Genomic DNA, 26,540 nt, shown 5'->3' with positions numbered 1-26,540 from the left:
GAAGGCAGGGCCGTTTCTCTTCCCCGGCCATTTCAGTACGGGGTGCGCTCGGGGTTTCACCGATTCCAAGGCTGAGGGCCGAGAACACCCCAGCTCCGCAGTCTGCGATACGGGAGGTACGTGCAGACAGAGCACGCGGGTCTGGAGAAAGGCTGGGGAGCCGCCGTGAGGCAAGGCGTGGTGAGAAGCCAAGCGAGGCATGGTGAGAAGACAGTCGTGTCGGCGGCAAGCGGCCCACACTGTGCTCAGCATCTCCTTGTCTGTTGTCTGGCCCCTAACTGACAGATTGGTCGGTTGCTGGTGCGGTCTGTGGTTTCCCTGTGGGTTACAAAGAGAAAATGTGACGGAGGAAATTGTGTGACAAACAGGGCTGCCGGCAGGGTTGGGGGGTTAGATTTGCCGTGCCGTCGAGCACCGCTTCTGGGCAGTTCAGTTCTTCCACCATGGAAGTCCCCAGTGGCTCGTTAGCATCTGTGTCTGAGAGAGAAACCATGTGCCCCCATCAGGATAGATGTGCTCTGGCAGAGTCCGAGTTTTATCCTTTAACCTGTCGTTCAGGTCCTTTGGGGATAACACAGCAAGCAGGAGCTGTGTGGGGTGGAAACAAAGAGGAGCAGGAGGTGCTGTCCTGCCCCTCAGATGCAGGTGAAGATGCCTGGCTGCGGGGACAGCCTGCCTCCCCTTTGGCCATGCAAAGCCAGCGCCCTTTGCTCTTGGCTCTCACCGTGCTGAAGCTGGTGCAGAGGATTTTGTGAGAGTGGACTCTTTTCCCTTGGTTCAGGATCCGGAGCCCCCTCTTTCAACGTGGTCAGAGCTGGAAGTGTCTCATTGCTAGTGCTCTTTGCAAAAGCATCCCATGGCTGCACAGCAGTTGAGCTGTTATGGTAATTTCTGCTGACCCAAATTCTCCTTTTTGTCTCGAGCTGCTTCGTGCTTGATTTCCCACCTTAAATTTCTAACTGACGTTCAGCTTGGCTCACTGGAGCCCTTCTCCCAGAAGAGGCTGCATTTCCTGGAGGGTTGGTTGGGTCTCCTGGTGCCTGAATTGAAACAAGCCCCTGAGATCAAGGGTCCTTCCCTTCCTCTGGGCGTGTTCCCATTGGGCAAGACTGCTCTCTGGTCAGGGTCACTCCAAATTCACTGGGAACTGGAAGCTGGAGGGTAACGTGGGTGTCTGCCATCTTTTAAGGTGGAGGTGGGGCAATGATGCAGATACGCTCAGCATTCAATTTAATTGATATAAAAAGACTTGATCTGCCCCAGCACACTGCAGTGCTCAACCGAGGCAAGAGCCTTTCCTTCTTTGTCTGTTGGTGTTAGGAATTTATTTCTTGGGCTTATTCTGCGTGTCGCTTAACTCAGCAGATGCTTTCTCAATAGCTGATAATTGGGGGTTTACACTCAGAATTGCTGGGAGACTTTCCCCCCTCCCTGGCCCCGCACCAGTGGCCAGGCAAGGGCTCTGCAAGCCACAGATGGGCTGAAGATGTTGCAACTTGCATTTAATGAACCTCGATCCAAATCCTGGTACAGGGTGGGCTGCTAATAAAGAATGGTAAGACCTAACGTTTCACACATCCAGAAATAACATTTGAATTGATGAATGGTCATTTATTATCATGCTCCGGAGATAAGGAAGAAAAAATACATCAAAAATTTTAAATAGCTCTAGTTTTTAGTGTCACCTAGTGTTGATGGGTTGGGGGGGGTGACTTTTTTTTGGCTCTGGGGCCTTGCTTCCTGGGGCTCTGATGACAGAAGTGGCCTTAAGGTTAGCTGGAGCTGCTGCTGATGTGCTGCTCTTTTGGATCCTGGAATTAGGGAGGAAGAACCGTTCCCTCTTTGATTTCTTCTGGTTGGGAAATGTGTGTATACAAGTGCAGATTTTTCCGAGTATCGTATGGCATCTAGCGTAAAGCATGTAAACCCTGTGTGAATCTATAAATAAATTATGTTAAACCCTGTGCAAATATGTAAATCCTGGGCTGGCTCAGGCCCTTCCTCCCTGCAGCTTGGTGGGCTGGACAGCCACACAGTGAGCGCTCCGCTGCTTTCCTTGTTGCTTTCGCAGATGAGCCCAACCAAAGGCAGTCGAATGAAAGATGAAGAACGCATCCTGTGATAATGCGGCAGAACTGTTTGTGACGCAGAGAGCGCACAGTTATGTGTGTAGGAGGTGTTCAGATGCATTAAGCACGATTTGTGGGCTCTTTTCTTTAAGGGCAGAATGACTGGGGAGTAATTCAAGCTTCTGGTTGGAGAAGTGAAGCTTGATTCAAAGCTTTCTGTGAGGAAGAGGAGGAATGAGGACTGACAGCCTCCTTGATCAGCTCGTGGGGATGAAGTGCGGGAGCCAGGAGCACTGTTAAAGCTCAGGAGTTTGTGTTCACCCAATCTGGAGGGAGTGAGAGCCCAGCCTGGTGGTCTGGGGCACCGAGAACTGTTCTCGATGACCGTACGGGCTGTAGTACCTGCTGAGGTGGGCAGGAGGTTTGCAGGGTGCTTGACGAGGGAGCTGGAGACCTCCCAAGATGAGCTGGAGGACGACAAGGGGTGTTGGTGAAAGGGCCAGGATGCCAAATTCACTCAAGGGCTTTGACAAAGTGGAGAAAGGTTCAGGAAGGAGCTGGGTTCTCCCAGGAGGTCACCTGGGCTGGAGAGCTGTGGATGGCCAAGGAAGCCGTTTCCAGGGGACTCTTGTCATACTAATGGTTCTCAGTGCAGACTTTGGATTTTTGTACCCATTCATGTGAAGAAAGGACACCTTGAAAATGTGCCTCTTGCAGGCCTGGGCTGTAGGGTTTGCCTCCTTCCCTTGCCTGGTGAAGCAGCCTGCAAGCACAGCGTGAGTCCTAAGGAAAGCCTGGGCTTGTCACTGCTTCCAGATGCTTTTGCTGCTTATCCAGATTCACCCTACTCTGCCCAGGCCATCCTGGTCATTGCTCTGCCTCCCAAAACAGTTTTGTTTCATCCCCCAACATAGAGAAGAGTGTTCAGTGCACACGGGCACAGTGGAAGGAGGAGAACTGGGAATCCCAATCCTTTACAGGGCTCATGTCCTTCCCTGACTTGTCTCTCCTTTCTGCCCGCTGAGGCTTTGCTGACCTGTGGTTTTGGTGCTGCCTGTGCTGCTTGCCCCAGGGCTGCCTTGGGTGGAGATGTGATCCTTCTGTCAACTCTGCTCAGACGGTCAAGGCTCAAATATTTGTTGCCATAAAGTAACTCCTCAGCTGGCTGGCTGGGGCCAAACGGGATTGGCTGGAGTTGTTCTTCGATACTGGAGTGAGCTGTTGCTGTCAGTGGGCTAAAAGTGAGCAGGAAGAAATAGATTTTGGTGCCTCAAGACCTGTGTGAGGGTAAGTGTTAGCACAGCCCCCAGAGAAGCTACATGTGCAGCAGAGGCATGTCCAGGAGGTGCCGGCTGCCGTGCTTGCACTGGGGTTTCGTGTTTTTGCTGGCAGCAATGTGGAAGTTGAAGTGTTCCCTCTTGTCTTCGGCTTGGCCAGGGTAATAGCAATGGAAGCTGCAGACTGCCTCTTCGTCACCGGTTAATTTGTTGTGAAAGCTACTAATTGTCATCTTCTGGCTAGAATTTTAATTCAGAAGAGGCAGTCCAAAGTAGCAGTTTGCCCTTGTTGTGCAGTGAAGGCAGTTCCAGGGGAAAATGGTGGGTGTTCAGTTGTGAGAGAACTTCAGTCTTGCTCGGACAGCGTAACTGCATGGGGTTGCTGAGATGGGACCTTTAAATAGTGCTCCTGTTGCTGCTGATACTTGTGATTTATACTGAAATATCTTCAACTGTGTCTTCTAGCAAAAGGAGCAGCGTGTCTCCAAAGACAAATACGCCATCATTGGAGCCTCCGGTGCAACGTTGGTGCCACCAGCATTTCTGCTGTTCGGACATACAGCACGCAGACGGCGGAGAGCAAGGAAGAGGAGCCCCTGCACACCATCATCAGCAACACAGAGAACGTGAAAGGTGGGCACGAAGGCAAATGTCTTGCGGGAGCGCTCTTGGGGTGCTGGCAGGCCTGAGGCAAGGTCTGGGTGTGGCTGCGCCCTGACTGTGAGGGTGGGTGAACACTCTGCGGTCCTGTTTCTGCCTCTGGAGGAGATGCTGGCTTTGGTCATCGCATCCCAACCGCCAGGCGACAGTTTCAGTCTGTATGGCGCTGTTGCCTCCCCAAAACTGGAACAGGTAAATCAGAATGGCCTTTGCTGAGAAATGAGGCCATTGAGAGCGGGAAGAAGTTGCGTCCGTGGGCTTAGCCAGGTGATTGATGTGTAGCGGCTCTGCAGGTGGTAGAATTTGCCTAAAAAGAGATGTTTTGTCCCAGCAGCAATCTGAGCTAGTCCAGGTCATTGCTGTGGATCGTGGAGGTCTAATGAGAACCCTGGCGTCAACTTCTTAGTTAGAATGAATTGCTTTGCACATCTCCAGGGAGAGATGCTTTAAAGCAAAGTCACATGAGTTATTCAAGCACAGAAATAGTATCTTAACTCTGTGCTCCTAAGGTTTTTCAGGCAGGTACTTTGGAGACTGCCAAGCTGTGAAGCCCCCGGTGGGGTTGATGCACTTCTGCTGCCATCCACTCCCCAGCTTTGCCCCTGCCACTGTCAGTCCTCACCAGCGAGGCATGGCAGGGGGAGATGTGTGACCTTTGGCTTTCCATATGTTGCTTCAGGGTTCTCTAATGTCTCTTGCAGGGGAAATGCTATTTTTGAAAAGGCCAAGGATGGTCTTTCAGCTGAGATGGTTTTTAGCATTATTCTTTCCAAGGAAAAATCTCTTTCTGGGCACAGACACTGACCTGGCACATCAGTGGCTGCACATGTGCGCTCCCTTGCCTGCTCCACAGAGACATTTGAGAATTTCCCTTTTTCTGCTTCAGACCCCAGAGTATTGTTTGGGCATGAGAAATACTACCTGGTTGTAGTAGCTCTCAGAGCAGGGCGTGTGCAGATGGTTCCCTTGCAAATCGTGTCGAGGAAGAGCATGGAAAGCAGGGTGTAAACCTTGAGGTTTGTGTGCCAGGAGTTGAGGCGAGAGGCCAGGTGTCCACGTGGCGAAGCATGCTGCCTCGTGCGGGTGTGTAATCCCCACCTTTGTCGGCATCTTGTTGAAGGCCACAGCCACCTGCATCCCATCCTGCTTCAGGCTTTCACTCCCAGGAAGATGAAGCCACGTGATAAGGCTGCAGTTCCCTCCCAAGAGGACCCCAGTGAAGTGCTTTAAAGGTGTGCATGTGATTTGATTGTAGGTGCAGCCTCTAAACATGAGTTTCAGGCTGAAACGAAGAAACTGCTGGACATTGTTGCCTGTTCCTTGTACTCTGAAAAGGAGGTAAGGCACCCACTACTTGCTGGTTGATTTTCTGTTGGTAAAGCCCTGTCTCTGTCAAGGGACACGTCCGAAATGGTTGAGCTGGAAGAATACCTGCTCTGTTTCCCAGCAAGTCCTCTGCTGTTCATGTGTCACGCTTTTCTTAAAGATGTTTTCTTAAAGACACCATGAAAATGTGTTTTCAGAACAATCTGTAGGTGTGGCTGGGGGACTCTGTGAGCCTCAGAGCCTCTGTGCTCTGATACTGAGTTCAGACAAACTGTTCTCCTGGCAGGCAATGGGGAGATGCAGTTCTTTTTCTAACAAGCTGGGAATTTGTGAGAGGGCAGTGAGTTGCCCCGTGCAGTGGAGAAGGCCAGGCTGCAGCGTCAGGTTGTGTCTCGTCCCCAGGTATTTATCCGGGAGCTGATCTCCAACGGCAGCGATGCGCTGGAGAAACTGCGTCATCGGCTGATGGCAGAGGGGAAGGCCTTGCCAGAGATGGAGATCCATCTGCAGACAGACAGCGGAAAAGGAACCATCACTATCCAGGTACCTCCCTTTGGTAACAGGAGAGCGTTTTTCCTTGTCCCTCTCGTCAGTGGACTTTGTGCTGTGAAGGATCAGTGGGAGCTAAGTGGCAGCACTGTCCTGTGGATCCCAAACCTGCCTGAGGAGTGTTCTGTCCAAAGGTGGACTCTGGTTCCTGAGGCTGTAACGTCAGGATTTGATGGGAAACCACCAGTTTATCTGTTGCCCGTTTGTCCCCGTAGGAAACCTGGGCCCCTTCCTTCCCGATTAGGAACTACCAGGAGATCTTCCCCAGTACCTTGTCTGGTGTGTTTCCCAGGTTGCGTGTGCATTTCTCACTGGTGGAAAAGTTGGCACTCTGGTTTCAGCTTGACCTTTGTGGAAGATTTTCCTCACCTGCTTAATTTGGAGGTGTTACATGGTAGCTTGCAGGCCTTCCCTCTAACCTCGGTCTCTGGGAGGTGCTGGGGTGGTGAGAAGAACTTCCCATTGCTGAGCGTCTCTATCTTCTGCTCTAGGACAGGCCAAGTCCAGCTGTTGCTGAGGCTCTGCCCTAACCTACAGGTGCAGCTGTAGATCGTGGCAGTACCGTAGCACTCGGCTGTCCTCCTTTCTGCAGCCCAGTTTTTGATAGTTCCTTACTGCTCCTGGTGACAAAATGCTTAGCAGGAGCGGGAGGAATCAGTGTAAGCATGCTCAGCTGTGGGGCTTGGTGTGGGGAGGGAAGGTCATTCTCTCTGTACTTTGTTTTTGTTTGTAGCTGTTGTCCAGGCTGAGGCTGAGTTTTGGCATTTTCTTGGCAAAGTTCTTGATGCAAAGAAGGCAAGTGGTTAACTTTCCCTGTGGAGCAGTGTCAGGCAAGAGAGCACAGCTGTGGGCTGTTCTCAGGGGAGCGGAGACCAAGGCAGACAGTGTGAGAGTAAAGGCTGGCCAGAGCGGGTCCAGGGCAGGTGTAGCACAGCCAAAGCACACAATTTGATATTTTTTCACGTGGGACAAAAGCACTGGCTGTTAGAGGCTGCTCAGTTATTTTATGCTTCTGTTTCGCTGCAGAACAAGGAGCTGCGGTTGCCATGGGGAAGTTAGCGATTGTCAGTGGGCAACACAATCATCAGCCCCAAGATTCTCAAACCATAATGCAGAGGCTTTGCTATTCCTATCACACCTGACTATTGCGTTTTTCCAACTGCTGCGAAACACCGAGTGTTTAATGAGCTCTCTCTTTAGCCCCAAGCCAGGGGATTGTTCCTGCCTCGCTCTCATCTTTCCCTTTTACGATCGTAGTGGCCGTGTAGCCTCAGAACCCGTCGAGACGTTCTCACAGCTCGTGCCCTGTAACCGTGGGAGCTGTCCCCTTCTTTGGCAGTTTGGTTAAGAGACCCATTTGCCCACCGCGCAGAGAGGGTGCGTTTGACGTCACACCCAATTAGATGTGTTAGGGATTTGTCTTTTTATAACCCCCTGCCTGGCTGCCTGTGCATCTCTAATGCGACTAAATGAGTCTTAACTAGGAAGCTTTTAACTGCAGCGATGCTGCGCTCTGAGAAGGGAGAGAGAACAGTGCTGCTCCAATCTTGTTTAATAGGTTTGCCTTCTCAGTGGTGCCTAAAGCTCCTTACCTCCAGTGAAGGGTATATTTATAACCTCTTGAAGAAACATGCTGCAGATAAAGATTACAAGCCTCAGTCAGATCATTTCCCTGCCTTTCAGGACAGCAAAGGTGCAAAAAACCAAAAATTTGCTTGCAACGACTGAGGTGGAGATAAACCTGTCTCATAGTCACTGCTTCATTTTCCCACGAGGACCCACCAAAACAGAAGCAGCAGGTCCCTCGTGTGTGAGCCGTAGCAATGGTCACCCCATTTTTTTTTTCTAGAGAAGCCCCGTTGTTTCACTCGGATCCCCTCAGATCTTCAGGCTGCTCTTGGCCCCTGGATCTCTCCGTCCAAGCCCTGCAGCACTTCTTTGTGCCTCAACAGCTGAGAAAAGGCAGGTCTGTCACATGTGATGGCCTGCGTTGCAGGCATGCTCCTGACGGGGATTATTTAGCTTTGGTAAAGGACTGCGCTCATGCCTGTTCAGTGACTGCGTTCTGCTTCTCTGCCTCTTCCTCTGCCAGGACTGAGTGTCAGTCGGAAGCATAGCAAGACTTGGAATTTTAATACCATGGCCTCATTCAGGGAGAGCCTACCTGAGCGTTTCCCTCTGCTGAGAGGGAAGTGTTCACTGTGTACTCCACCGGATTACACCACCTCAGTTCCTTCACCAGGGTCCCCTTGCTTTAGCAAATTGCACCGTTTCCTCTGTCCCTTTGAAAACCGCCTCGCTCTGTTTCTAGGACAGTTCCATCTGGTAGCAGCCACAGCCTGCAAGGTCAGATCTTTTCCGAAAATCCACTTGAAAACGTTAGGGGGGCGTTTTCAGTAAGGATGGATCTGCAGAGCTCTGCAGTTCTGCGTGCCGAGGCTTTACAGACACGTTTTTGGTCTCTTTGAGGTGGGAACGGAAAGCCCCGTACAGACCCCGAAGCCCTGTGACCGCAGAGCTCTCCTGCAACGCCCGCGCGTGGCTGGCTGGGGACAGGCGCGTGGCTGGTGGTAACCCCGGGTTTGTGTGAGCTCGGGGGCATATTGCTGGTGCTTAATTTAAGGGCTGGGACAGTGCTGCGAATTCAGAGGGAATTGTTTGAAGTATTTACAGAGCTAAATAGCTGCTGCTGAGTGAGAGAGTGTGGCCGCTGTTTTAAGTAAGCAGCACAATTGCTGCAAGAATTTGCGCTGCTCGATTCTTTCTGCTGGGCTTTCTTCTGTCGCAGTCAGCCGAAATCACTTGTCTGTGAAGCCACAAAATAACAAGTTTGCTGTGTTGGGGAGGAGTTAAAATGACTGCAAACACCACTCCTCCCTGCAACAGCTCCCCGTATCACTGAGCACATGTCTCTTGACTTAGGAGTTACAGAGAGTCTGCAACAAGGGCTCCGCTGTCCTGAGGCTCTCGCAGGGATCTGAGGTGTTTGGGCTGGTTCGATGCAGGGGCGCCCACATGTCCGACAGAGCTTGGTGTCGGTGGGGAGCCAGTCCCCCGGCACGCTGGGTCGTGTCCCAGTGTTACCAGATTGCAGCGGAGAGAGAGTCACGTCCTTAGCTGCGTGCAGCACCGCAGCATCCCGCTGCCCCTTGGGGTGGGGAAGGCAGGGGAGCAAGAGATGGACGACAGCGCAGGTAGAAGCGGAGGGGTGAAAAGCTTGGCTGTGCTTCAACAAGCCTGGGGTGGAATTGCACTTACAGAAACGATTGCAGGGGTGGGTTCGAGCTTCCAGCTGGTGCGTCGTCTTTCAGAAATAAGCCAGGGAAGCAGAAATCTAAACGTATGTCAAATGACTTGCGGCCTGGAGAAGGAAAGACAGAATCTTTTCTTCCTCTTCATGCCAGGTTAAGAGCGTGTCATGTTTAAAAATGGGAAATTCTGGTGAAGCACTTTCCTGAACAGCGGGTGTTTAGACCTGGATGGGTGGAGGCTGAGTCTAGCTCAATGCTTGGCATTGTTGAAAGTAATGTTAACACAGGCTATTGGAAAGGAAACTTCAGGCTCCCAGCTTTGGACAGTTTCAATGTGCCAGGCCAGGATTATCTTGTGTGTTTGCATCATTTTTACTGTGCCTTTTTTTCTACTCGTGGCTGCTTCAGATGCTGTCCTGGTTCTAAACCAGGACGCTGCTCCAGTGCGGCTGCTGTCCTGGCCTTGTGAATTTTAAGTCTCTCTAAGCGACGTATTTAAATAACAGGGGGGATACTTGCTAATCAGACATTTTGGGATTTCATCACTTGTCAAAAGCAGTGTGTCCTTATTTTATAACACAGTCACTCTTCTACTGATGCCCTGTTGAGATTTTTGCACTGGAATAATGCCTTTCAAGTGTTTGTTTTGCAACAAAGCAAAATGAAAGGCACAGTAGCTCAGATGTTTACCTCTAATGGCGAGCGTTCTTTCAGATGCAGCCGTGGCAAAGGCAGTGGTTAATGGTCAGTTAATGGATTGCTTGGTCTAACAAGGCTCTGCAATACCTTAAATTGGACTCGGGTAACGAGCAAAATTGTTAGATTACCTGGGTTCTTGTTAACCAGCAATTTGTTGGTGTAAACTAGATTTGTTGCTGTAACTGCGTGCAGTCTGTTTCTGTTTTGCTGGAAAATACAGCGCGAATGCAAGAGCTGTGGACTGAGTGATTTAACGAGGCAGATAGCAGGGCAGAAGGTGTTCATCAACCCCTCTCCCAAGGAAGACGGAGGTCCTTGGGGCTGCGGAGCAGGCACGGAGGATTTCATGGTGGGAGCCCCGAGGCACCGTCTGCCCGGCAGTTACCAGCTGTCGTTACGCAGCACGGTCTCCTTTTGCCAACATCCAGCACCCGTGCCACAGAGGTTAGAAGAAAGCGCAGAGAAATCACAAAGGTCCTGTGGGGTTCGGCATTTCTGCGTGCAAAAAGGTGCTAAAAGCAACGTTCCACTGCTGTCTCTTCAGGGTGAACGTTACTTATTTTAGAAATGTAGTTCAGCAAGCATGGTCGTAGAGCTCTTCATCATCCCTCAGAAGATGGGATGAAGGTCGGTACCCTGTTGTGTTATCTTGCAGGGGGCCGGAGCTGTAGAGGGGGTGGTTCAGAGGGAGGCTATTCTCTCTGCACCCTAAGAAGTTCCAGAAGGAAAATTCAGATAGGTGAGCAGGTTGTTTTTCGCTGAGTAACAGAAAGGCTTCTGAAATTATCTTTCAGCTAATGAAGTGTCAGCGCATGAACTCCGTTTCATGGCATACAGTGGTTGGTTTCTCAAGGCTGTGGAGAAGCATTTGGCACTTCGAAGTCTACACATACCCCTCACATCTCGTAGTTTGTGAAGCCCTGTGTACAGTTCACTTCATGCTTTTACGAATAACTCAGCTGTGGCTGTTTTCAGCCAGATAAAACTTTTCTCGTAAACTGAAAGGGAGGGCTTGAAACTGTCTGGAAGGGAAGAAAAATCGTAACGTTGATGGTGGAGCAAGGGCAGCCCTGCCTGGCCGGTGGCGGGTAGAAGGTGTGCCCTGGTGAAGATGTCTAGAGCCTGGGCGGCAGCCTGTGAGAAGGGCAGTGGAAATCCTGCCAGCTCCTTCCTTGGATTTCACGGTGCTGCCAGCGCTTGCATTGGCTGCTCCCGGGCAGGTTCTTTTTGCTTCCCGGCGCTGAAGAGGGCCTGCTCTGCAGAAGCCGAGCTCTCGTCCCTCCCGGAGCAGCACCATCTGGTGAAGGCAGCCAAGAAGCGCAGCGCGAAGGCCGGCCAGAGGAAACACACAGGCAGCAAGAGCCCTTTGAATCTCGATGGCGTTTTCATCGTCATCCGCCCAGGTGGTTTCCTGCGGTAGGAAGCGTCTGCTCTGCCAGGATCTTCAGCCGGCCGCTTAAAAAGATGTTTTCTGCTTCCCCTGCGAGGATTCGGGGCCGTGGGGGGAGCAGAGCATTGCGAGCCATGCTGTCTTTGTTCGTTGCGATTAGCCCTCATCAAAACTAGTATCCAGGAACTGTAATTAAGCATTTTGCAATAAGTTTGGCAGGGCGTTTGGAATTCAATAGCCAAATAAATTCACAAAGTAGGGCCATATATTTTTTAACATGCTGGAATTTGGGAATGACATGCTGTGCTATAAATAGGAGTGGATCAGAGAAGTTAAGAGTTCTGTTCAGGGTCTGGCATGAACAAAACCTGAACCAGATGCTGAAAACTTTTCTTTCTGGCTTTTTCTTCCCTGGGGGAAGGGACCATGGCAGATTCCTGAGATTTTGCCATACCCTGTTTGTTTTTCCTGGCTTTTCATTTCCCTCTGTTGAGATCTTGCTGGGTATCATCTCTATTCTCAGCCAGATTGGGTTGACTGGCCTTACCATATTTAATCAAGGAAAGGGTGTTGCTGTGCTGTGACTTGTGGGGATGCAGGAACATGTCTCTCGGACATCTCACTCAGTAACCTCACAAGTTGACCAGTTTGATCCCTCAGTGTGGTTAAGCACTATATTAAAACATATGTACTGATGTTTTTGTTGGGGTCCTGAGTGAGAGGGTGGCCATTTCTACCTGGAATTTGCTGTTATCCATGTTGCATTGGGGTCACACCAATGTGTTGTGGCAACAAATGAAGTTTGCAACCTAGTCTGAGGCTTGTCGCAGCCTTTTCTGGACGGTGCTGCTGCAGGGCTTTCTGCCTGAGAGGCGTGTGCTAGCAGCAGGAAGATGTTTATCCGCATGCAGCCGTGCAAATTGGGATTAAACTGGGGACGGCCACAAGCCGTGTGCCTTTGAAGCCCAGACAGAGCCCCATGAGGTGTGGCTGTCGTGCCGTGCTTCCAGCTGGAGTGACCCTCTTCCCGCTGTCTCAGCTCTCAGGGACTTGGACATCGACAGCTTTGGATTTGTGGAGCATGATTTGAGAAGGAGAGAAGGAAGGAGAGGACGGAGCAGATAGAAATTGGTGAATGCGGTGCTTGTAGATGAGGTTCTGCGTTACCTGAGAGTTAAGAGATTCGCTGCCACCGATTCCTGGTGTAAGGGCATCGGTTCCCCATCTGCGGTTTGGAAATAAGCTGCTTCTTCCTGCTCCTTTGGACCAGGAACTGAAAACATCTCTGCAGGTGTACGGCACCTGGCACCCTGAGGCCACGCTGGGGTTGAGATGTCTCTCCAGCACTGTCGGGGCTCTCTTGGAGCTGTGTGTCTTCTGAGTGCCCTGTCCTGACCGAGTGCAGGCGGTGTCACAGGGGGAAGTGTGCTCGTGCATTTACCGCTCAGCTGGCTGGGACAGAGTGGGTGTCAGAGGTAGAAGTTGCTCGGGTGCCGGTTGGTAAAGCAATCCTTCTTTACTGATACTTCAGCTACAATTGCTGTTTCTTTTCAGGACACAGGTATTGGGATGACCCAGGAGGAGCTGGTTTCTAACCTTGGTACTATTGCTCGATCAGGCTCAAAGGTAACATGGGCCGAGGCACCCCTTCCCACCTGCTCCTCCGCTTAGAAAAGTCTTCTCCAATTACACCCATTTTTGCTCTCACTGTAATTTCTTATTCTGTTCTGTCCCTTGGCCCCCAGCCCAGCTGTGAAATTACACACTTCTTGGAAGTGTGAGACCTACCTCTGGGGTCTTCTAGCTCTTAATGGTCTTCTCTGGGTGCCATGGGAAGCCTGTGGTGCTCAGGCAGGTACCACACCTGCCTGCCCTCACTCCCAAATGTCTTCCTCCCCAAGCCATCAGGATGGAGAGACGTACCTCATTTTTTATTTTTTCATCTCTGAAATGACCATTTTAAGATTTCATGCTCCTGATCGACTGAGCCCTCTCTTGGTTTCCTTTACTGCTAGTGACAGAAAGTGTTACTTCCGTCTTCCAGTCCCTGTGGGAGAATCCCTTTTCCTGGGGCACCATTCTGAGATTGCTGGTGCAGAAGGGTGGGATGAGGGTGCTGGGCTGCCAGCTTGCAGTACCTGGCGTAGGAGGAGCCCAGCCAGAGGACGAATTACAGTTTCCCAATGGTACCTGAACCTGCTGTGTGTGAAGGTCTCCTTTGTTTCTCCAGGCTTTTCTAGATGCTCTGCAGAGCCAAGCTGAAGCCAGCAGTAAAATCATTGGCCAGTTCGGAGTGGGTTTCTACTCAGCCTTCATGGTGGCCAATAAAGTGGAGGTGTTCTCACAGTCTGCAGAGCCGGGAAGCCCGGGCTACCACTGGTCTTCTGATGGGTAAGGCCGCAGAATGGGATGGAAAAGTGGAGGCCAGGCCACGGCGTGGACTGAAAGCTGTGCAAAGCAAGACAGGCCTTGTATGGGTCTTTCATGACCAGGCTTACTGGTTTATAGATCCTGCTCAGATTATACGTGGCAACAAAGCACAGCCATATGTGCCAGGGTGAAAACCACAGGGACAAACTTGCTTTGTCAGAGCAGGCGTGTCGTGGACAAAGAGAATACCAGCCTCTCCTGTTCCTTCCCTGCTGGAAGTTAATCACTTTAGCAGTGCCCCAGACTGGAGAGACAAATATAATCTCTTGGGTCTAGTTGTCCCCAGGTTTTTGCTCGACAGCACCCACTTTTGGCAGGGCTTGCACAGAGCTATGGCTCTGCAGGCACACGTCATCTGTGGGCTGGACCTGTGTGCTCTTCCTCTACATTTTGTTCAAAGTTGTAAATGTCTGTGATGGCAAAGCTGCGGACTGTTGGACCATGTGGAAATTGGAGCTTCTGGGGATGACAAGTTCTGCATCCCCTTAAAACCTCTTAGAAATAAAGAATTGACTAAGTTATTTAAATTCATGAAAAATCATCTTGTAATCGAGACACCAGACTGTCTTGGGCTGCAGTCACGCTGCTGCCTATTGCAATCTGTCCTGCCCTACGCTTTGGGGGCTTGCTTGTCTGTCATCGCTGCCGCTGCCTCTCCCCTGGGTCAGTGCTCTCACCAGAGTTTGGCCCCCGTGTGACGTTCACTTTGCGATGGGGTAAGAATGGTCATCCAGATCAGGCTGTTTTTGCTGTAACCAGCTCCTCCATACTTCAGTGGAGACAGGAATGAGGACCCACAACCAAGTCAGACCTGTCAAGGGAGAAGGCAGGGACCTTGGGTATCACAGTTGCCCTAAGAAGTGGAGAAGAAGAGTAGGCTCCCACAGCCTGAAGATTGTTTGAAGGTTGTTTCCTTTTCAGGAGAGGCTGCTGGTGTCTTGGCAGAGCAGTGTGTCCTGGGTCTGGAGTCTAGGGAAGGCAGCCACGTGTTTTGGGGGTGCTTGTCAGCGAATATTAAGGATTTTTTGCATTTTCCTCTTGGCACCAAAGCATTGTGTGCACTTTTGGTTTAATAAAACATTTTTGTGTCCCATTGTGCATGTATCTGAGGCACAAGCTGACACGGGCTCTGTTTCTGATCCTAGTTCAGGCATGTTTGAGATTGCGGAAGCATCTGGTGTCAGAACTGGGACTAAGATTATTATACATCTCAAAGAAGACTGCAAGGAGTTTGCAAATGAAGACCGAGTGAAGGGTGAGTGAAGGAAGTGCTGTTACCTGCCGAGGGGCTGCCTGAAGTCTGTTGGCGCTCTGTGAGCAGGAGGTGACTTTACAGCATTTTTCCTCTCATGCAATGCCTTTCACCTGCTGTTGCAGAGGAAATTCTTGCTGTGTTATTTTCACAACTGTGATTCTTCTGTCTTTTCTTTCTGTATTTCAGAGGTGGTGACAAAATACAGCAACTTCATCAGCTTCCCGCTGTACCTCAATGGGAGAAGAATAAACACATTACAGGTGAGCAGGAGGGCTGAGGCAGGTCACTCATGGAGGTGAATCACCGTAATCCTCCACTAGAGGTGGGAAACAGCATAAAGCTCCTGCTGTCCCTGAAAATCAGGGGAGGGTTTGTCCAGGATGTCACAGACAGATCAGTTAGTTAGAACAGCAGACAATGCAGCAGAAGTCACGTTTGGAACTGCTTGCGTTTGTCAGAGAGAATTGTGCAGATTAGCAAAGCAGATTTTATTTATAGTTATCTTCTAGATCTTCCTTTCATCAGAATTATTCTTTTAATGCTTTATAGTATTTATTCCAACTGTTTAAGCCGGCTGACGTGTTAGTGATGTAGGGCTTGCTCATACTGCTCACGGTGCCACCTCTTGCCGTAGTTCTTTATGTCCCTCAGCATGGGATAGCCAGTGCCAGCAAGTGGTTGGTTTTTTTAGCAGCTCAACTCACGGCCTGATTTGCTTCACAGTTCCTAACTGAACACTGCTTCACGCTGGTGTTTTGTGACCACTTAAAATTGCACTGCAGCCAGGTCCAGTTTAGTCAGAAGTACCTGGCCCAATCGCAGGCATCACCTAGGTGGGATTAATTATCTTTAAAACAAGTATCTATGAATTGCTTTCCTCCAGCATCTCCTTTTCCAGTTGTTTAAAGCCTCTTCAACTAAGAGAGCCGGTAGAGAGCATGTGGAGTTTTTTGGTGGGGGTTTTTTTTTTCATTTCCTGAATATGGCTCTGAATGCACGCACTTTCAAGACTGTACTTAAAAATTTTATCATGTTAATTTATCGCAGGTTCTGTAATTGGTGTTATTAGAAACTAATATTTAATTGGATCCCTGCATAGTAGTGTTTCTCCTCCAAGGGCTTCCTAGCTGTTTCCCTTGAATTACAAAACCAGAAACAGATTTAGACAACTGTTTGCTCTTTCCACCTGATAATCAGTGGAACAGACTCCCTGGAGAAGAGCAGTACTAGAGCAAGAGGTGAAATGCCCCTAATAGAGTCATGTACTTTTATCTTCCTACCAAAAAAAGTCTGTTTTCCCTTGGGATACAGCAACAGCTTTATTCTCATTATGCTCCCTTTTCAGGCCTTTTCTTTATAGAAGATCTTGTTTCTGCATTTTTTCCACACATTAACATCGGCTCACTGCAAACAGAGCTGTAATTAGTCTCCTAGTGTGGATTTTCCTAGATAAATTCTTGAATGTTTGTCACATAGCTGATGATGTGGGGTTAGAGGCTTTTCTGGACCAACTATGATAACTGTAAGCCTCCGGAAAAGCAGTGCCTCACCTGACAACTGCAATAAAGCACCTAAAAACAACTGCAGTAAAGCACCGTAGTACCCAATTGAGTCCGTAATCCCACCTGCAAACCCTCCAGGACACTTGCGTGTGCTGGAAATGTTATGAAGCCACTTGTGGAATGAAGCTTTGAGGCAGAAATCACTCCTGTCGCTCATTTGGGCATGAGCTTCACCTGTCTGGAAACATAAGTGTTTCACAAAGCATCTCCCAAACTGCTCCGAAACAAAATCAGCAGCAAATAGGCAATCCAGGGGTTGCTTCGCAAGCACTCAGCTGACTTTCCGGTGGGATAGTTACATGTAATAGCTGAGCTCTGGTAACTGCCCAGGATGCTCTTGGCCAGTAGCAAGTGTGAGGCAGTGGAGGTTTGCCAAATCCCTTCTAGTCTGGCCTTACCTATGTTGCAGGGCAAGTACCTCTGTGAGAGGTCAACCAAGAGCAGCTGAGGGGCAGTAATTTCTTATTGTGTGATAATGTCCCTGAGTCATAACACATCCCACTGCCTTGGGCTGTGCAGAGGGGGCTGTTCGAAAGCTCCTGTTTCCTTACTCCAGCATCCCAGAGGGAATGTGTAACAATGGAAGAAGAGCCTTGTGCTGTGAGGCCACGGGTGTTGAAAGCCAATAGAAATTCATCTCCCTGCTCCTCCACAGGCACTCTGGATGTTGGACCCCAAGGACATCGGTGAGTGGCAGCACGAGGAGTTCTACCGCTTCATCGCGCAGACTTACGACAAGCCCCGCTACGTCCTGCACTACAAGACCGATGCTCCCCTCAACATCCGCAGCATCTTCTACGTGCCTGAGCAAGTATGTGCCCTCCTGTCCAAGGAATAGCAGGACGTCCACCCGGTTGCTATGAAGAGGAGAGAATAGGAAAGGAGGCAGCAAAGGCTGTGGAACAGCAAAGAAGGAATCAGTGTGGCATCTCTGCGGCAGGCTGGGTGCCACAGGGTGGTCGTGGGGATACTGAGCCGTGACAGGAGCAGGGAGGTGGCTCAGGTTGGTCTCTAGGGAAGGTGGCCGGTATTTCTGCTCCCATTGGGTTCAGTGCTGGTAGGCAGAGCACAGTGTGCAGCTGGGCACCCTGCACAGTGCTGCTGTTACCCTTCTGTCTCTTGTCCATGCAGAAACCATCCATGTTTGACATCAGCAGGGAACTGGGCTCCAGCGTTGCCCTCTACAGCCGCAAAATTCTCATCCAAACCAAAGCTGCAGACATCCTCCCTAAATGGCTGCGTTTCCTTAGAGGTGCGTGCTGGCACCAGGAATAGTGGGCTAGGGGCTTGATTTCCACGGGAAATAAGCCAAGGGGCTGCCTTCCTGAGCCTGGCACTCTGGTTTGCCTCGCTGCTCAAGGATTGGTCTGACTTCCAGGTGTTGTGGACAGTGAGGATATACCCCTGAACCTCAGCAGGGAGCTGCTGCAGGAGAGCGCCCTTATCAGGTAAGCAAGAGGTAGATCCTGGGAATTTCTGAGGTTTTTATGGCTTCTTGCTGGTTGAGGGGACATTGTGGAATAGTTAGAGGGGCTTGGAGGGACCTGGCACGTAAGCTGCAGCATTTCCATGCTTGAGAATTTATGTAGTCTATCAAAGGAATTGTTTCTCGGCCATGGTGGTCACATCTCAAGATGTGGGAGCAGTGTCCTGTGTCACACAGTCTGCTGCCACCTGCTTGGGCCACATGCTCCTTATGTCCTAGGCTGCGTTTTGGTATCCCTGGTGTACAGCAGCAACAGTGGATTTGCTGTTTAATGTGTCTGGTCTGCATCACCAAGTAGTCTGGAAAACAAATCCAAACAGTAAGTCACCTGCCTTCACTTAGGAAGCTGAGCCATGCTTTAGTGTCACCATTATTTCTGTATTGATCTTCAAACAGCACCTTGTGCCTCTTGTTTCCAGGCTTCCTTCAGAGCTCTGCTGTGCTCACACACATACAAAAACCGAGCACTAGCCAGATGGGTTTTCATCTGGTGTCGAGGCCCAGTGAAGCTGACTGCCAGCAGGCCAGTCTCCTCTAAGAACCTCCTTAGATCTGGCTTTGGGTTTCTCGTAGTTTGTCCTTCAAGTACCCTCTCAAACATCTGCCATTGTTGGAACTTGAAGGAAGTATTGGGGCTGGCTCTTACTCTTTAGCATTGGTGCTGTGATCTTGTTAGGTTTGATGGCTGTCTTCGTATCCTATGGCTGGTGAAGTGCCTCTACCTTCACTGTTGTCGCCAAGCTAACTCTGTCACTTCCCAGCGGATTTTCAGGCCTTCGGCAAGGGTTCCTCCAAGTGTAACCCTTTTATAGCCGCTTCCTTCCCATGTTTAAGGGCAGCTGTGGGAGTGAGACAGATGCCCTGTGCACCGCAGGTTATCTACTGCAGTGTCACTGAGGCATGAGTTACCAAAGGTTTGAGCTTCAGCGGTGCATTTGTACCAAAGCTCTAGCTATCTCCAGCTCAAGAGCTTGTCTTGACTGAGATGCAAAGAACTGATTTAGAGCCATGAGGGAAAGGAGACAGTGGACCCAGAGTTCTTTGTCCTCATGTTTACAAACACATCACTAAAACTGCTCAGGGAGAGAGATTTCACCTAAAATCTCTTGTCTTGGTCTAGCAGCTGTCTTTAAAAAGGCTTGTTCCTGCTGCAGGAAGCTCCGAGATGTTTTGCAGAAGAGGTTGATCAAGTTCTTCATTGACCAGAGCAAGAAGGACCCTGAGAAATATGCCAGATTCTTTGAGGACTACGGGGTATTCATGCGAGAGGGGATTGTCACGATAGCAGAGCAGGATGTCAAGGTACCAGCACTGCAGATGGGAAAAATTATTGGCTTCTACCATGGCCTGGGCTGAGGGGCACTACTACTTCTCCGTGAATCTCGCGTGCCTGTAACTTGTGTTCCTGGGCCTTACAAGACCTGCAGATTCTCTGGTGCCCAGACTCTTGCACTCTGACTGGATGCTGCGTCCCACTTAATTCTAGACACAGCAGAGTCTCCGTACCCACACTGTGTTGTCAGCTCTCCTTGATGCAATATAAACTACATCAGGCAATAAAGCAGGGCTTTCGCCTACTCTTGTCCTCTGCCTGGATTCCCATCTCCAGGAGAGCTTGACCTACATCCTGTCAAGGTCGCTTTTCCACCTTCTTAATATCTAGAGCAGGAAAAGAGGGATTTGGAATCCCCTGAGCCTTTTTGCATGGCTGCAAACAGGCCTGCATGCTACAACGGGAATTTTGGGATCTGGGAGTGATGAGGTAGAGCTATAGTTGCCTGCCCTGAGCTTATAGGAGCCCTTTTCTTCCAGGAGGACATTGCAAAGTTGCTACGTTACGAATCGTCCGCCCTGCCCGCAGGCCAGCTGACCAGCCTGACCGACTACGCCTCCCGCATGAAAGCAGGGAGTAGAAACATCTACTACCTGTGCACACCCAACCGGCACCTGGCTGAGCACTCCCCGTACTTTGAGGCCATGAAGAAAAAGGACATGGAGGTGGGTGAGCTGCGTGCCGTGGCCAAGGGAACGCCCTGAGCTACCGCCTCAGTGGATCTTGGAGCAGAGCAGTGAAGCCTTGGGAAGGGAAGAAGGCTGTTGCGCCCCAGACAATGTGTTGTCCCTTTTTTGGCCCAGGTCCTCTTCTGCTATGAGCAATTTGATGAGCTGACACTCCTGCACCTTCGGGAGTTTGACAAGAAGAAGCTGATCTCAGTGGAGACAGATATTGTTGTTGATCACTATAAGGAAGAGAAGTTTGAGGAGAGCCCAGGTATCGTGAGGCTCCCCTGGCCCTTCCTGCTGCATGCAGTCCCCGTGTGGTACCCCTCCTCCGGCGCTCTTGCAGCTCCTGAGCCTGTGAGCCAGAGCGTACCCTTCCATCCTGCCATCCTCTCTCTGAGGCAACTTGCAGTTCTTAATGATCCCTCTCATCCTGCGTGATCGAAGTTTAAGCGGTTTGCGAGTTTAAACAATTGGAATGTCCGATGTGGAGTTTCCATGGTTTGAGTTTTAACAACACACGTACATCTGGTGCCGTGGCGGAGGCAGGCAGGCCCTGGCGGGGTGTGAACCCACCCTCTCTGGGTACTGCCCAGTCTGGGATGAGGGTGTATACGGAGGTGTATACATAGGTGTGTGCGTAGGTGTGTGCAGAGCAGTGCCGCCTTCCCGTTTCCACAAGAGAACAGATAAAACGGAAGTATGAAATGGGCTGAGCTCAGCAGTAAGGCTCACTGCTGTGCCCTCTTTTCCCTGCCAGCTGCACAACGTCTGACAGAGAAAGAGGCTGAGGATCTGATGGCCTGGATGAGAAATGCTTTAGGCTCTCGTGTCACTGGTGTTAAGGTCAGTGTTCTGTGTTTGGGTGAGTACAGGAGATCCGTGGAGGCAATAATCTGGGGGGAAAAAACATGGTGCTTGATCAGGCATCTGCTGCCACAGATTTTTCTTTGGGCCTTGAGAGAAACCATTCTTCTCTGTGCCTCCTTTCTGTAAATAGTATGAAACCTGGCATTTGTCATTTGCGTGGTCAGCGTGACAGCAGCAGAACCACATCTTAATGTGTAACAAGCAAAGCCCATTTCACCAGTTCCTGCTGGGGTTACCAGAAGGACAGGCTGATGACTGTCTTGCCCATGGACTAGAAAGATTTATTGGCAAGGAGTGCTTTGGGTTCAACTGCGAGTCTGTGGACCAGTGGGGCCATTTGGGCCCACCCGCTTTCCTGATGCTTAAGCTGTCCTGCTGATGTAGGCAGCTCCTTTGGGGCGGCGATGAATCACGTTGGGGCTTGATGTGGATCTGTGCTGGGGAGAGCCTCAATCCTTGAACTTCCTCCACCTCTAACCAGTGTGTGTTTTCCATCTCGGTGCTGGTTGCCGTTTTTGCCGCAGGTGACTACGCGGCTGGACACCCACCCTGCCATGATCACCGTGCTCGAGATGGGGGCTGCCCGCCACTTTCTTCGCATGCAACAGCTGGCCAAAACCCAAGAGGAGCGTGCCCAGCTCCTGCAGCCCACCCTGGAGATCAACACAGGGTATGGGGGAGCAATACCAGTGCTGGGCCTGGGGCACTGCAGTCTTTCTGGGCTTCAGGCAGAGAGGAGGTGACGTAAGGCTCCCAGTTAGCAGAGCCCTCCCCATTAAGCGCAGTGTGTGCTGTAGTGCCTTAACCTGTGAGGCTGCATGGCACAGTCGTCATGAGCCACCCACGCGCAATGGGTCCAGCCCTCTGAGGACCCTGGGGCTTATAGGGACAGGATGGGAGAGAAGAGAAAAGCCACCAGAACAGGAGCAAGGAAGTTGGGGCTATTTTGGCCGTTAGGTAGATTTATTTTTTTTTTCATCCCGCCTTGGCTTAGCTGCTCATTCTGGAAACAAACTTTTCACTGTGTCCAAAAATACCAAGTCTCAGTGTTGTTTTCTCTCACATTACAGGCATGCTCTGATTAAGAAGCTTAACGAGCTGAAGGACAGCCAGCCTGATCTGGCCCAGCTGCTGCTTGATCAGGTGAGAGCAAGGCCTTCTCCAGAAGCAGCACCCTCCTCCCCAGAGCCAGCCTGCACCACCCTGCGTGGCAGGGAACAGGGCAGAGCCCTTGTAATGGGCAAAACCGACATCCTCCTGCGGTCCCCACTTTGGGTATTTCTGGTACTCGTGGTCCATGCGTTTTCCTACCAGGTGACCTAGAAGACATGCTTGGTTACAGCATGCAAGTCCTGGAGAATGATGTTCAGTTCCTCACCGGCTGTCACCCAGCTCGCTCTTGCTGCTTATTTAATGCTTTCTTCTCTTTCTCAGATTTATGAGAATGCCATGATAGCAGCAGGCCTGAATGAGGATCCCAGACCAATGGTGAACCGGCTGAATGAACTCCTCACCAGAATCCTGGAGAAGAACTGAACCCCAGAAGACTGAAGGATGAACGCTGTGTTGATAACCTCTTTCCTTAAGTGCAGTCACTCTGTCAGCTACTGTAGCATCTGCTTGCAGGCGCTATGCAGCGAGGGGTTCACAGGGAGAATGCAGGGGGCTTCCAACCCTCGCTGCACAGGAAGGAGCCAGTTGTAATTATTAGATCATATGCTGTCAGCCTGTTCAAAGTGCAGTGTTCCTGGTGGGAACAAACTCCAGAGGTTGCTGCTAAAAAAAAAAAAAGCCCAAATTTCTGACACAAGCCTGAAGAGACTCATTTTCTAGAAATGGCTTTTCCTAAAACAGATATTGGCAGCAAGATTCCCAGTTAGGTCTGTGAATGCACCCCATATCCACCGAATCCCTGTGCACTATTGTGCTCTGAACAAGCACTCACAGAATTAATTAATTTGTTAAGAAACCTCCACCTCTGACCAGGCAGGAGGAGTTGACTGACATGGAGATAGATTGCTGCCCTTAGCAGACACAGATCCCGTTGGTGGAACATGCAAGTACAATCCCATGGCAGAAGAGATCACCGAGCTGCTGGATAATTTAATCCTGGCCTTGCTGTGGAGAAAGGGAAATAACTGGGAAAACAGCTTTCCAGCATGTGGCTTTCTGGAAAGTCTCCAGGGTTTTTGCCTCTTCTGTGGGATAAACTGCATGTCTCACTGATCTGTATTTATGATAAATAAAATCTTCTTTTCCAGCCCCCTCCACTCTTCTCTCTTCCCCTTACTTTGTGTCTTCCAGTTGGTGATTTGTTGGTTCTTCTCTCTTCAGATGCTGCGTGGTGGTTCTTCAGGGCGTCAAGCTCTGGACAGGAGAGGGCTGTGAGAACAGCAGTAGATCATAGCAGAGGCTCTGGAGGGCAAACAGGGGAATCTGTAGCCCTGAACCCTGTTAGCTTTGTCTTTGAAAATGGAATTTAGCCCTTTGAATCCTTTCTACGGAGCAATGGCTGTTCAGCAGAAGAGGCCTTTGTAACAGAAAATGCCACACTACATTTCCCTCGGTGTGTCTGGTTCACACCATGCAAACTGGTTTACAAGAATTCTTTCTCCTGCTCAGTGGGGGCTCTGACGCAGCGTGATATTTGTTTAGTTTATCTTTAAATTGCCAGATTAGGATTGTGGAACTGGGTTTGATTAACTCTTTGGATGCTTTGCTGGGCACAAGAACCTCCAGCTCTTTCAGCTAAAGGAAGCCTGGCTGTGCAAAAAGGAAAGAGAAGGGTCACTGCATGGGGTACCGTTTTAGAAGTTTTATTAACATCACCTAAAATTTCATTTTTATTCAGATGCAGAAGAGGAACTAACATGTGACAGTTTAGAGGGTGTTGAGAAGAATGAGGAGCCACCTTCTCCATTCTACAACCCTTCTGGTACATTGGATCAGGAATAGTGTGGCCGGCAAGACCAGGGCAGCGATTGTCCACCTGGACTCGGCACTGGTGAGGCCACACCTCGAATCCTCTGTTCACTTTTGGGCCCCTCATGACAAGAAAGGCATTGAGGTGCTGGAGCGTGTCCAGAGAAGGTCTGGAGAACATCTTATGAGGAGCAGCTGAGGGAACTGAGGTTGTTCAGCCTGGAGAAAAGGAAGCTGAGGGGAGACCTTCTCACTCTCTACAAGTACCTGACAGGAGGTTGTACCAAGATGGGGTCGGTCTCCTCCCAAGGAACAAGTGATAGGACAAGAGGAGATGACTTCAAGTTGCACCAGGGGAAGTTTAAATTGGAAATTAGGAAAAACTTCTTCATCAGGCCCTGGCACAGGCTGCCCAGGGAAGTGGTGGAGCCACCATACTGGAGGGATTTAAAAGCTGTGCAGATGTGGTGCTCAGGGACATGAGTTGGTGGTGGGTGATGCAGTGAGAAGCAGAGCATGCTTACTGTGAGACAGTCCTGAACTGTCTGATGTGTCTTTAACCTCTCCCATCCTGGGAATCCTCCAGGAATCCCCACAGCCTTCGAGGTGCTAGTTTTTTGTCCGTGAGAGATTTTTGACTAAAAGATCAAATGAGATTTTTTGTTACTGGAGTCAAACCTACCCTTTCACACCATACCCGTCAGACACGGTGAGAAGCGCTGATAGTCCTGGGAGCCTGTATGCAGCAAGGAGCAGGAGGAAACTTTAACCCAAATCTCACAAACTTTGTTGTGCTGTTTTGTGTAAGCTTCATCACTGAGCGCCCCAGCAGCCTCTCTGGGTCCTCACCGCTCAGACTAGGCTTTCCCTTTTATTTTGCAAAGACCTGCGGAGAGTGCTGGTGTAGAAAGATTTTACGCACAGCTAACGGAACAGGTCCTAGTGGAAAAGGGGGACATAAGGCATCGTGTTGATGAACACACACCAAAGCGCTGGTAGGAATACAGGCGAGACTCCTGAAAGCTAGGCTGTATAGACAACTTTGTGTCTGAAAGGGCCTCCACATGAACTGCAACAGAGGCTCTTCGGTAAATGGGAAGTATAAAGGATGAGTTGTTTCAAACCCACTGGTAAAAGGGAGGCATGGGAAGCAAGCCAGAACCCATTTTTTCACTTTCTGTGCAACCTCCAAACATGCTGTGCAAGTGGAGAAAGCTTGTGTGGATCTCATGTGAGCGCTTCAGTGCTCCTTGTAGTGGTGAAGCTGCGGTTGTGCGCTTCCAGTTCCTGTGCTCTCCACTCGGGCACCAAATTACTCACCCCGAGACGCATTGTATCACTGACCAATTTCCATCCACCTTGTGCTCTTCCTGCAGCAAGAGTAGTGCCCCCTGATTTTTCTGGCATGCTGAGGTGAACCAAGAGCATGCCAACGTCTAGGAGTGGTTTTGTGAAGTGCCCAGCATGGGCTAGTTGTGTCCTTTCCTGCTGCAATTTTTCCCATGGGGTGGAATTAGGGATCTCCAACCTGGAAGAATCTCATGGAGCTTATTTGGTTTCCTGGCTGTAAGCTTTGTGCAGAAAATTGATCTAGTGAGTTTGATTTTTACTGGGATGTTATTAACTGCTGCCTGTCTCTTGATGGTTTTTGGTTGTTTTTTTTTGTTCGTTTTTCTTGTTCATTTAACTTTTTTCTACAAGTTAAACTTTGTGCTGACACACTGTTGGTGATAAACAGTGTGGCCTTCTCCGTCCCTGCCCAGGCTCATCAGCTGTGGAGTCAAACCTATATCCTCCAGGGCAGAAGATGGAAAAATATTTATAGGCAGTGAAATCCAATTTGAAAGGACATTCCTGAAGCCTCGTGCTTTTAAACTTGGATGGAATCCCTCTCACGTCTGGCTCAGGACTGTGAAACTGGACTGGCCCATAAAGTCCTTCACTGGGCCAGATTGAGAACAGAGTCTTCTCTCGTCTGAGACTATTGAGAGTGTCTTGGGTAGGCTCCAGGTCTATGATTTATGGACAAACCACAGGCCAGGAATCTGCAATCTAAGCTCCTTGAGCAGCAACTGTTTAAAACATTATGGGAAGAAATGGCCACTGTTTCCAAATGAAGAAAACCTGGGAGCCATTAATAATATTTAGCACTTCTGTAGTGCCTCACAGTTGTTAATTAATTGTCCCGCTCCCCTTGTGAAGTAAGTCGGAATTATTCTTACTGTACAAATAAGGTCTGCACGGAGCTTAAATAAACTTTCCGAAGAAACACAGTGAATCTGCATTAGGGACACAGCCCAGGACTCAAGAATTCGAGCTCCAAGTGAAATAAACCTCCTCCAAGATCCAGAGTCATAAAGACAAGTACCTGCTGGGTTTGGATGAGGCAATCAACACAAATATAACAGCAGCTTCAAGAGCATTTCTGCCCAATACGCTGTTCATTTGGAAATTCTTCCCAGGGTAGTTCTGGGTTTGCCCAAACCTTATCCGTTGAGATCATGTGGTTTCCCAGTAACTCCTGGGTTCAGAAAATTCTGGGATTAAAGAGAATACCTGGAAGCTTGGCTGCTTGCTGGAATTACCCTTTAGAAAGCCCTTTCCAGCTGGTTGCCTCCCCTATTCCTTGGGAAGAAGAGAATGGCATGCTAAAATCATAGACTCATAGAATCATTTCAGTTGGAAAAGACCTTTAAGATCACTGAGTCCAACCATCTATCTTGCTCCACCTATAACAGCTCAACTCCTGACGCTTCTGGAGTGGGTTAAACATGGGTTTTCCTTTTCTTTCAT

General features: G+C 50.0%; 1 protein-coding gene across 1 annotated transcript; it reads left to right on the top strand.

The window, feature by feature from the left end:
* Positions 1–3,811: 3,811 nt before the first annotated feature.
* Positions 3,812–23,085, top strand: TRAP1 (TNF receptor-associated protein 1; the record flags this gene model as incomplete). The annotated part of the gene is made up of 17 exons (XM_009873441.1): positions 3,812–3,979; positions 5,262–5,344; positions 5,735–5,875; positions 12,776–12,847; positions 13,452–13,612; positions 14,797–14,906; positions 15,093–15,166; positions 17,124–17,279; positions 17,600–17,720; positions 17,847–17,916; positions 19,109–19,256; positions 19,767–19,952; positions 20,091–20,226; positions 20,716–20,801; positions 21,350–21,495; positions 21,896–21,968; positions 22,260–23,085. Coding segments are annotated over 17 exons (2,033 nt in total), but the record flags the coding sequence as incomplete, so codon positions are not given.
* Positions 23,086–26,540: the final 3,455 nt, after the last annotated feature.

This window comes from Apaloderma vittatum, unplaced genomic scaffold (genome assembly GCF_000703405.1).
Source record: "Apaloderma vittatum isolate BGI_N311 unplaced genomic scaffold, ASM70340v1 scaffold15347, whole genome shotgun sequence".
Taxonomy (NCBI): domain Eukaryota; kingdom Metazoa; phylum Chordata; class Aves; order Trogoniformes; family Trogonidae; genus Apaloderma; species Apaloderma vittatum.
The sequence above is the reverse complement of the archived record's forward strand: the minus strand, read 5'-3'. Positions and strand labels throughout refer to the sequence as shown.